This window comes from Vanessa cardui, chromosome W, assembly GCF_905220365.1.
Source record: "Vanessa cardui chromosome W, ilVanCard2.1, whole genome shotgun sequence".
Lineage (NCBI taxonomy): Eukaryota > Metazoa > Arthropoda > Insecta > Lepidoptera > Nymphalidae > Vanessa > Vanessa cardui.
The window spans coordinates 1,786,285-1,798,868 of record NC_061153.1 but is presented as its reverse complement, the minus strand read 5'-3'; the positions used below and the strand labels follow the sequence as shown (position 1 = coordinate 1,798,868).

The following is a 12,584-nucleotide window of genomic DNA, read 5'->3' as shown; positions in this document are numbered from 1 at the left end:
TCGCGATTATTACACATTTAAATAAAACTAATTATAACGGATGAATCGCGTATATTAATTATTTTTAAACATCCCGACGTTTCGAGCACTTTGCAGTGTTCGTGGTCACGGGATGTTTAAAAATAATTAATATACGCGATTCATCCGTTATAATTAGTTTTATTTAAATCTAGAAATTTTTGTCTTTCAAGTCGCTTAGTGTATACCCAACCATACCTTACGGCGGGACAAGCCGCTGTAAGGACACCTATGAAATGTGAAAATTCCCTAACCGTACATAAAGGTAGACTAGAATATTTCTTCGTAAGAGATAATATATAATCGCGTTTTTTAAACGGTAGCGATAATGTATATAATATAAATATATAATATTTATAGAATTATATATAAAACCAAGAAACTTTATTTCTTTATTTGGCTCTAAAGAGCTCTTTTCTAAATTAATAATAAAACCTAAACAATTTAACAACTTTAATGTTTCTTTAACATTTTGTAAACAATCATTATAAGTAAATCCTAAGCACAAAATATCATCTAAATAAATAACGGATAAAAATCCTTGACGCCTAAGATAGATCATAACTTCCTTCATAATTTTTGTGAAAGTTCTAGGTGCAGAACATAACCCATAGAGCATTGCATTAAATTCATAAATTTTGTTTCGAAAAATAAATCTTAAATATTTTCTTTGTTCTTTGTTAATAGGAACATGTAAATAAGATTCTTTAAAGTCAATAGTGGCCATAAGCATATTAGGATGAATAATTTTTGAAACTGTTCTGAAATCCTCCATTTTAAAATGGTTATTAGAAACATACTTATTAAATGTTTTTAAATTTAAAATAAATCTCTGGCCCCCGTTCGATTTGGGAGCTAAAAATATTTTAGATATAAATTGATCTGGCTGTGGTTTACGTCTAGATACTGCACCTAACTTTATTAAATCTTGAATGGCCAGTAACATGTTATTTATTTCTTTACTAGAAAATAAATTATTAGTCGGTATTAAACTTTGTAATACTGTCTGAGATAAGGGTATACTATAGCCATTTTTAATCCAATTAAGTACAACTTTGTTGTTAGTAATATTTGACCAACAGTCATAAAAATATTGTAGTCTCCCCGCGTGTACCTGTATTACTGGCGCGGGGCACGTTGTTTCTGTTGGTTGGATGATGTCGTGGCGCGTGGCGTCATCGGTGCTGTGACTGTGGCTATGCGGCGATAATGGGCCGGAACTGCTCTGTGCAGCCCTCCTCGCCTCCGCCTGTTCGACGAGGAATAACGAGGAGGGCCTCGCCAGTTTTCCTGGTGCGATGACCGGTGCGACCGGTGGCTGCCTAGTCGTCTTTTTAACAGTACTTTTCATTATTTGATGGCCTTGTTTTTCTATGGCTTTCGAAGACTTTATTTTATCGGGCAAATCAGCACCAAAAAGAGTTTCGTCTCTGTTTCGGTCTTCAATTAATGATAAGATAGACTTTTGAATACAAGGTGATATTAACTTAGCTCTAAGCTGAGTTTCAGTAAAATGTAGGTCGGTAAGTATTCTACAACCATCTGAAAGAATTTTAATTGCTTGTACTTTGTCGTCGCCGAGGAGTAACAAGGAAAGAGCCTTATTGATAGCAGCGATACCTTGACCCAGCTGATCCTGCTTAGATTGAATACTTTTGTCTCTATTTCTTACCACTTCAGCGACTGCCGCTGATATTTCAGCATTTAATATTGGAGCTTTCCTTGCTATTCCTTGAGAAGTTTTATTTTAACTTCCTGTAACAGACCCTTTTTTAAAATTGGAGTCCAACGTTGCGCAAGGCTATCGTGGATTTTATCCCCATAAATTGGGATATCCTCGACTGCGTCAACATGTGCTGACAAAAAATCTGGATCGATATCTGGCACAGATGTTTCTGGAGGTTTTTCGACTGGCAGCATATTTTGTGCAGACTCAGTCGTAAGCAGGTCGGAAGCCTGTTCAGGTTCGGGTATCGGATCGGGTTCTATCACTGTCTTTAACGTGTTTATTTCTTGACTACCGACATCTACGCAACAAAAAGAAAAATACACTTTTATTTTTTTTGTCGATTTATTTTATACATCATGCTAAACTTTGTGTAGCTTAGAGATGTAATAAAGTTTATTATAAGGATGGAGTTGTCAAGAAATTGAATAATTTATTACATTATTTAACAACCCGCCTGTTTAACTTTTGTTAAACTTAGGGGCTATTTTTAAGCATCATGCTATCTTCTATTCAATAGAAGATAACTTAGAGATACTTTTAGAGAAATCAGCGAAATATTTCACAAAGGTATGTAGGTATTATTAATATGAGTAATTACCTTGGTTTATTTCGGAGTCGGTCGAAGAATAAGCTATTCGACGACGGCGTTTTTTCGATTTTTGTTGCAATTTCCTTATTTTTGCTTCATAATATTCCACACTTTTTTGCTTACGTTTCGGCATATTTTTAAATATTATAAACGGACGTGTGCTTGTTACCGCGCAAGATAAAAGAATGAAGATTAGTACAGCCTGTCAAGACGGGTAGAACAAAAAAAAAAGGAAAGTAGGGTTATCTAATAGTGCGAATGTTACCAGTACGATAAAAGGAACTACTACATTGTTGAATTATATCTTCGAATAAAGCGAATGAAATATAATAATTGATCTTAATTGTGTAAATATTAAGTTATTGTGTATCGATTTACGATTATATAACTACATTATTATAATCGTAAATCGACTTTTAAGTAGTAGTAATCTTTTTCATTTCATTTTGCTTAGGAGGACTCTAAAAATATGTTGAATACGCAATTATTTTTATTACTTTTTAGTGCATATTAATTTGAATTAAAATAGTGTTTTGTTTGAAGTCGGTTTTTCTTTTTGTTAAATTTTTTTTATTTTTTTATTTTAAGTGAAGCTGATGTTAAGTAACTATTTTTTCTTAATATGGATAGGTTAAGCGTTCCGTTTATATGAGTCAGAAACTACTTCGAGGACAATTTCAAAGGAAAATTGCGAATAAAGAAGAAATGCAACTTTAATACGTCATGCGACATAAACTACAAGGATCCCTCGAAAGAGTTGTAATCGACCTCAGCAAAAAACTTTGAAAAAGAGCTAATATATGTCGTACATCATATGACATCACATCACATACACAAAATTTTATTTAAGGCAGTAAGAAATTCTGCCCCATATTGCACCCTATCTGTGAGCCGTATAGGAGTTCCATCACTCCATAGTATAAAACAAAGTCGCTTTCTCTGTCCCTATATCTTTAAATCTACGCAACGGATTTTGATGCGGTTTTTTTAAAAGATAGTGTGATTCAAGGGGAAGGTTTGTGTATATAAAACATGAACAATATAGTAAATAAAAAACTGATAATTTTAGAAGTTTGCGATGTGATGTCGTATAAAAACAAATTCTGTAGTATATTTAGTATCAGTATTGCACCCGTGCGAAGCCGGGGTGGGTAGCTAGTTGATTATAATATTCGACTATGATAATTACATAAACATAACCACATTACGGAAGGTGACTCAAATATCCAAATAACCTATAAATAAAAGATTCGACCGAGTATCGCTAACGTGCTCCTCAGAATTGTTCCGTTCCCTTCCGTTCCGTTACTTTGTCATGGATCCTGTGCTCAGAACCTTACCAAACTTTCACCAAATTACCCTTGAAGTATATATTTTATAATAAAAAAAGAATTATCAAAATTGGTTAACGTGATTTTCAGTTATTCACCTATTTGTCGCGCATATACATAATGCAAATTTAAGACTTATGTCGTTTTCACATGGATACCATCATCGGAAAAAAAAATAAAAAAAATGGGACCCCACGGGAAGCACTACCTTTCAAACAAAAAAAAAAAATTATCAAAATCGGTCCACCCAGTGAAAAGTTATGAGGTAACAAACATAAAAAAAAACAGACGAATTGATAACCTCCTCCTTTTTGAAGTCGGTTGAAAATGGCAATCAATTTATATAAAAAATTTCAGAAACCCCCGCCACAAAAAACATAAGCTACCTTTAAAAAGGAAAAAATAATAAAAGAAAATTAGTCCTAAAATACCTACATATATGTATAAGTATGTATTAATATTAAAAAAAAACTTCGCGTTGGGGGACCGCTCCTAATTAATTAGTGTCACATGCTTACCTATCTCATCTTTTTTTTTTATGTTTGTTACCTCATAACTTTTAACTGGGTGGACCGATTTTGATAATTTTTTTTTTCATTTGAAAGGTAGTACTTCCCGTGGGGTCCCATTTTAATTTTATTTTTTTCCGATGATAGTATCCGTACGAAAACGACATAAGTCTTAAATTTGCATTAAGTATGTGCGCGATAAATAGGTGAATAACTCAAAATTGGTTGGCACTATTTTGATGATTCTTTTTTTATTATAAAGGACATACTTTAAGGGTAGTTTGGTGAAAGTTTGGTAAGGTTCTGAGCGTAGGATCCATCACAAATTAAGGGAACCGGAGGGAACGGAACAATTCTGAGGAGCACGTTAGCAATACTCGGTCGAATCTTTTATTTATGGGTTACTTGGATATTTGAATCACCTTCCGGAACGTGGTTATGTTCATGTAATTGTCATAATCGATTATAATAATCAACTAGCCACCCGCCCCGACTTCTCACGGGTGCAATACTGATACTAAATATACTAAAGAATTTGTTTATTTACGACATCACATTGCAAACTTCTAAAATTGGCGGTGTATCTTTACTATATTGTTCATTTATTATATTCACAAACCTTCCCCTTGAATTACACTAAAAAATCTATTAAAAAAAACCGCATCAAAATCCGTTGCGTAGTTTTAAAGATATAGGGACAGAGAAAGCGACTTTGTTTTATACTATGTATTGACGTAACTCCTAAACGGCTTACAGTTAGGGTGTGATTTGGGGCAGAATTTCTTACTGTCTTTAATCAAATTTTGTGTATATGATGTGATGTCATATGATGTACGACATAGCATACGAATAGCTCTTATGCAAAGATTTTTTACTGAGGTCGATTACAGCTCTTTCGAGGGTGGTACCTTGTAGTTTATGCCGCATGACGTATTAAAACCACATTTCGAAAGTGTATTTTTGCTTTATTCAAAAGTTTCTTTTGAAATTGTCCCGAACTTATTTCTGATTCAAATTAAAGGCATGCTTAATCTATCCATATTAAGAATAAATAAAATTTTAACAAAAAGAAAAACCGACTTCAAACAAAACACTATTTTAAAACAAATGAATATGCACGAAAAAAAAATAAAAATAATTGCGTATTCAACATATTTTTTAGAGTCTTCCTAAGTTAAATGAAATGAAAAATATTAGACTACTTAAAAGTCGATTAACGATTATATCATGTAGTTATAGTTATTGGTATATTTGGAGCCGGTGTCAGCCACGGTGCCCTTGCCCCAACATTCAAAAGAAAGAAGCGATACGAGCCCCTTGATTGATCCAGTATATTATTGTGTAAAAGGTAATTTGTAAAAAACATATTTGTCAAAGTATTCTCGTATTGTTTTTTGATAGATATACTGTAGGGTTTTATTGGCTGACACCGACTCCAAATATAACAATAATTATAACTACATGATATAATCGTTAATCGACTTTTAAGTAGTCTAATATTTTTCATTTCATTTAACTTAGGAAGACTCTAAAAAATATGTTGAATACGCAATTATTTTTATTTTTTTTTTTCGTGCATATTCATTTGTTTTAAAATAGTGTTTTGTTTGAAGTCGGTTTTTCTTTTTGTTAAAATTTTATTTATTTTTTCATTTTAAGTGAAGCTGATGTTGACTAACTAATTTTTTTTAATATGGATAGATTAAACGTTCCGTTTATATAAGTCAGAAACTACTTCGAGGACAATTTCAAAGGAAACTTGCGAATAAAGCAAAAATAGACTTTCGAAAATGCGGATTTAATACGTCACGCGGCGTAAACTACAAGGATCCCTCGAAAGAGCTGTAATCGAACTCAGCAAAAAAACTTTGAAAAAGACCAACTATATTTCGTACATCATATGACATCACATCACATACACAAAATTTGATTAAAGATAGTAAGAAATTCTGCCCTATATCGCACCCTAACTGCGAGCCGTATAGGAGTTCCATCACTACATAGTATAAAACAAAGTCGCTTTCTCTGTCCCTATATCTTTAAATCTACGCAACGGATTTTGATGCGGTTTTTTTAAAAGATAGTGTGATTCAAGGGGAAGGTTTGTGTTTATAAAACATGAACAATATAGTAAATAAAAAACTGATAATTTTAGAAGTTTGCGATGTGATGTCGTATATAAACAAATTCTGTAGTATATTTAGTATCAGTATTGCACCCGTGCGAAGCCGGGGTGGGTAGCTAGTTGATTATAATATTCGACTATGATAATTACATAAACATAACCACATTACGGAAGGTGACTCAAATATCCAAATAACCTATAAATAAAAGATTCGACCGAGTATCGCTAACGTGCTCCTCAGAATTGTTCCGTTCCCTTCCGTTCCGTTACTTTGTCATGGATCCTGTGCTCAGAACCTTACCAAACTTTCACCAAATTACCCTTGAAGTATATATTTTATAATAAAAAAAGAATTATCAAAATTGGTTAACGTGATTTTCAGTTATTCACCTATTTGTCGCGCATATACATAATGCAAATTTAAGACTTATGTCGTTTTCACATGGATACCATCATCGGAAAAAAAAATAAAAAAAATGGGACCCCACGGGAAGCACTACCTTTCAAACAAAAAAAAAAAATATCAAAATCGGTCCACCCAGTGAAAAGTTATGAGGTAACAAACATAAAAAAAAAAAAAAAAAAAATACAGACGAATTGATAACCTCCTCCTTTTGGAAGTCGGTTGAAAAATAGTTAGTCTACATAAGCTTCACTTCAAATCAAAAAATAAATAAAAATTTTAACAAAAAGCAAAACCGACTTCAAACAAAAGACTATTTTAAAACAAATAAAAATGCACTAAAAAGTAATAATAATAATATTGCATATTTAACATATTTTTATAGTCCTCCTCGGTAAAATTAAATGAAAAATATTAGACTACTTAAAAGTCAATTTACGATTATATAATGCAGTTATAGTTATTGTTATATTTGGATTTTATTTTGGTTATTTTCACAGATTATTACTTTGTACAATAGCGCTCGGTCCCCCAACGCGAAGTTTTTTTTAATATTAATATATACTTATACATATAGGTACTTTAGGATTAATTTTCTTTTATTATTTTTTCCTTTTTAAATGTAGCTTATGTTTTTTGTGGCGGGGGTTTCTGAAATTTTTAATTTAATTTTTTATTTTATACTTTTTAAAGTAAACATCCTTATAATATCTCTGGTTAAGTTGTAAATACGTACGTTCTTGTCGATTTAAAACATATAAGTTAAGATTACATTTTAAGGTCAATCTTGTTCTTTTTTATTTTACTTACTAATTAATATTTTTTGTTTCTTAATTATTTTTTTCTAATAATTTCATTTAATTACTAATGTTTTTGTGATGTACAAGTCATAACCTTTCATTTGATACCCCACTTGAGCATATTTGCAGACATTCGGTTTTTCTTCCCCACTTTAATCCCCCATAACTTTTAAACGGCTGAACCGATTTTCATCAAACATGTCTAAGAACACTCGCCCGTAAAACACCTATAATACAAAAAAAAACTAAATTGAAATCGGTTCATTCGTTCGGGAGCTATGATGCCACAGACAGACAGACAGACACGTCAAACTTATAACACCCCTCTTTTTGCGTCGGGAGTTAAAAATCAGACCTGAATTACATAACAAACAAAAAAGAAAAAATTTAACAACATAAAACAATATACATTACAAAATTATACCAATTTTCTTATCCAAAACTTTATTACATCTTTATTAACAGAGTATTAAAACCACTTACTGTTAGGTTATTTCTCGGCTCAGAGGCCTCCGTGCGACGATAGCGGACGGCCGTGTAAGCGTGAAAGCAAGAATAATAATATTAGCGTTTTACCTACCATTAAAATGCTTATTAAGTTCTTACCTGATTGAAATTCCAATAAATATATGAGAGGGCAAGACTGTTTTCCTTCTCTTTCTTTCTCATTCATCAATGACCTATATTAAGTTATGTCCTGTGCTTCAAATCCCAATAAATATATGAGAGGTGTTTGTTATCGCCGCTGGTGGTGGATGCCAATGTGATTATTCTTAATTTACACACTGGAATTCAGATGAAAATCAAGATTAAAAGTCTGAAAAGAGTTATTAATCAAAATATATATACATATTAATTATGACATGATAATGATACATGAAATACCTGGGCCTTGTCCTGGACGGTCGCTGGAGCTTTGAAGAACACTTCAAGCTCCTGGTCCCCCGGATCGAGAAGGCAGTGGGTGCGTTGCACAGACTGCTGCCTAATCTCGGGAGACCGAGGGAGGTGATTCGCCGCCTCTATGCTGGTGTCGTGCGATCGATGGCCCTCTATGGGGCACCCGTTTGGTCACACCGACTGACGGGCACCCGCCGCTGCAAGACTAAGATCCTGAGTCTGCAGCGGAGAGTGGCCATCCGCATGGTGCGGGGATATCGCACGATATCCTTCGAGGCGGCGACGCTTCTGGCGTGCTTTCCGCCGTTGGACATCCTGGCGGAGAGGGACTCGAGGGTCTACGACCAGACTCGCGCCCTCCGTCAAAGCGGTGGAAGTGCGTCCTACCCTGCCAGCGTCCTCGAAGCGCTCAGGCGGCAGGAGCAGAGAAGGGCACACACGACGTGGTACGCCCGTCTCCGCGGAGATCGGTACGCGCACAAACGCGTTGTGAGTGCGATCCTGCCAGCCTTCGAGGCCTGGATGCGGCGGAAGCGACGAGTCACCTTTCGACTTACACAGGTGCTGACCGGTTACGGTCACGTGATATAATATTTTACTGATATTTATTTGCCATCACACCCGTGCATTGTAGACGCGCGGGTCACTGCCTCGGGCCTTTGTTTATTTTATGCACCGCGTCAGAAGTTGAAGAACAATGCGCGCGCGCCGCTACGCCGCGGCCCGCCCAGTCGGTACTCGAGTTCTCCACGCGAAGCCCATGTCGCCTGCTATTGCGTCGCTATAGCAGGCGACATGGGCTTCGCGTGGAGAACTTAACACCGGCTACACACCCTCCAGCACATGAATCCTAACTGCGCCGCCCGTGAACCGACCCAAACCATCTTTAAATACTTCACAGTGTCTGGAACTGAATTCCTCTAGTAGATTTAATAAGAGACTTGTTATAAGTTTTAGATTCTCTTCCTGTATGATACCATGGACGCAACCACTTATCAATACCTGCCGTAGTCTGTATGTAAAGTCTAAGTTGATTTTCATTGAAAAGATGATTAGAACTCGGAGGTATTTTACGCAAACCCTCACGAAGGTTCTTATTTGGCAACTCGTTCTGGATACGCTCCCGACGATTTTCAATATATTCGGCACGCTTACCACAGACCTTTTGCATAATATCTTCGCTAATTTTGTGAAATTTTGAAGTTGGTTGAAATAACTCACTTATTTTGTCAGACAGCACCGTGTCGACGGAGGCCGCCCAATCAACCAAACATTGTAAATTTTTATTAAGAAGCTCATGCTGTGTAATTAACGCGTTACACATAGCCGCCAGTGTTTTTTCTGAGGATGCTAAATAGTCTTTACCCTTTAAAAATTGCCTGAGTTCATCATTGACTTCTAGATCCACAAATCCCGGCGAGGCAATATGTACTTTTAAAGGGTCAGTATACCGTACATCCTTCCACGAAATATCTCCGAATCTTTGCAAATTTTGGAGAATTTTTACGTGCTCGGGATCGGCCCGAGGCACCTTTGGGTCTTTAACTGAAGTATTAATCAATCCTAAACTTAAATGACAAGAGGTATTGTTTATGCCAGATAATTCAACAACCGCCCGTTTTAAACAAAACGGTGGTGATGACGAACTTCCTATGGGTTCGATTGAAGGAGCAGGTAATTGAGTTGCTTGGTTATTATCCGGAAAAGAACTCAATAAATTATTCGAATGCAATTGTGTTTGTGATGCGGGTAGATAAATATTTTGCAATAAAATATTGGTAAGCTCACTGACCTTGTTTGTCAAAGCATCAAGCTGATTGGAAGACCTGATCCGCTTCCTCCGTCTACTGTCTGACTCATTGTCAGAGGAATTCGAAGAAGACAAACTTGAATCGCTTCCATTCCCTTGTCGTTTCCTTTTGTGAGACGCCGGTTCTACAACAGGCGATTGCTAAGACCGGTTACTACAACCAGCAATGTTAACGTTAATGTTAACGGTAAAAATTTAAAAATGGAGTGCGATACCGGAAGTGCCGTGTCGTGTATAAGCTATGGGCAGTATTTAATTAAATACAAAGAATTAAAATTAAATAAATGTAGTTTAGCCTTAAAGTATTATACCGGGGAAATTGTCCATCCCATTGGCGTTATACGCCCGCTTGTTAAATATGGAAATACAAGCAAATATTTAGATTTACACGTGATCAAACCCGCTGTAGATGGCCTTGCCGGTTACATACTCGACATACGTAACGTGCAAATCGGCACGTCATTGCGCCGTGGTCACCACCACACGCGATGCACCGGTGAGTGTTCGTCCCCTTCCACTTGTACCCGTTGACGATATTTAAATTTTTCTGCCAATACGCTCGGTTTTGGTTGCAGATGTTTCCCGAGAATTTCCGTTAACTCGTGAAATGTTTTTGAACTCGGTTTATCCGGTGTACACAAATTAACTAACAGTTCATAGCACACTGGCGGCTATGTGTAACGCGTTAATTATGAGCTTCTTAATAAAAATTTACAATGTTTGGTTGATTGGGCGGCCTCCGTCGACACGGTGCTGTCTGCAACTAATGTTTTTGACAAAATAAGTGAGTTATTTCAACCAACTTCAAAATTTCACAAAATTAGCGAAGATATTATGCAAAAGGTCTGTGGTAAGCGTGCCGAATATATTGAAAATCGTCGGGAGCGTATCCAGAACGAGTTGCCATTTAAGAACCTTCGTGAGGGTTTGCGTAAAATACCTCCGAGTTCTAATCATCTTTTCGATGAAAATCAACTTAGACTTTACATACAGACTACGGGAGGTATTGATAAGTGGTTGCGTCCATGGTATCATACAGGAAGAGAATCTAAAACTTATAACAAGTCTCTTATTAAATCTACCAAAAAAGTTAATAATTCAGATTTCATCATGGACGGTCCTAATCTTTCCTTTCGTTCGAGATTCGATACAAAAAAGCCTAAATCTCACACGGGTTTTACAAGACAAGAGTATAACCCCAAAAATAGAAGAACCTTTAAAAAGGATAAGCAGCAGGTCAAGCGACCGTCTGACAAGTGACTATTGGCCACACCGCAACAAATTTTACGGGGGCTGCCTTCGAGCGTATCGAAGGCAGTGGCAGATGCTTGGATCTCCGAAGGCTCTTCTCGATATGATTACGGGAATGCGTCTGCCATTAACCTCCAAACCAATATTAATCAGTCTTTCAACAAAGGTTCTCGAACGCTTCCAGACGCCACAGCCACCAGAGATGACCGAACAAGTAAAAATGTTATTGGAGCAGAGGGTTCTAGAAGTAGTCAGTCATCACCACCACGAACCCAGTTTTCTATCAAAAATATTTCTGGTCAAAAAGAGCGACGACTCGAACAGACCAATATTCAATCTGAAGCGGTTAAACCAGTACATTGCAACCAAACCCTTCAGACTAATATCACATTTCCAGATACCGCGATTTCTACAGAAGGGCGACTGGATGGTGAAACTCGACCTGTCGTCAGCCTACTTCCATGTAGGGATCAGGGAATACTATCGAAGGGTCTTAAGGCTAGTTTACAATCAACAAGTTCTACAAATGACTTGCCTTCCTTTCGGACTGTCTTGCGCCCCCGAAGAACTTTGCTGCATTAACCAACTGGGTGGCACAACATTTGCGCAATCAAGGTTTGCGAGTTGTCGTTTATTTAGACGACTTCTTAATTGTAAATCAATCGGAAGCAAGTCTTCAGTCCCAAGTAGGGTTGGCGATAGACAAGCTCAGAATGCTTGGTTGGACTATCAACTACGAGAAGTCTATAATCAAACCAACCCAGGAAGTGGAATTCTTAGGAATAGTATGGAACACCAAGTTGAACTTCAAAGGTCAATATGCAAAAGATATTGTCAATTTCATACCGCCTGAATCAGAGACGTACAATGTCACTCAAAGAAGCGCAAGCTTTTTTGGGCTACCTAAATTTTGCCAATTTTGTAGTCCCTCGAGGGAGATTACACTGCCGTCAGCTTCAGTTACAATCCAGGATGCTAGTGAGATCGTCAATGAAAGAAATGAACTTGCAAGCAGCAGTAATAAAAGATCTGAAGTGGTGGATCAATACTTTGGAGACGTCTCAGCCAAAAACAATGTTGCATTCGGAAGTCATTCATAATTTTTTGACAACAGATGCT

The 12,584-nt window shown here is 36.4% G+C and overlaps 1 protein-coding gene across 1 annotated transcript; it reads left to right on the top strand.

Annotated features, from left to right (window-relative positions):
- The first annotated feature begins 8,380 nt into the window (after positions 1–8,380).
- On the top strand, positions 8,381–8,995 carry LOC124542814. Its single transcript, XM_047120699.1, has one exon. The coding sequence runs from the start codon at positions 8,381–8,383 to the stop codon at positions 8,993–8,995; it is 615 nt and encodes a 204-aa protein (XP_046976655.1).
- Positions 8,996–12,584: the final 3,589 nt, after the last annotated feature.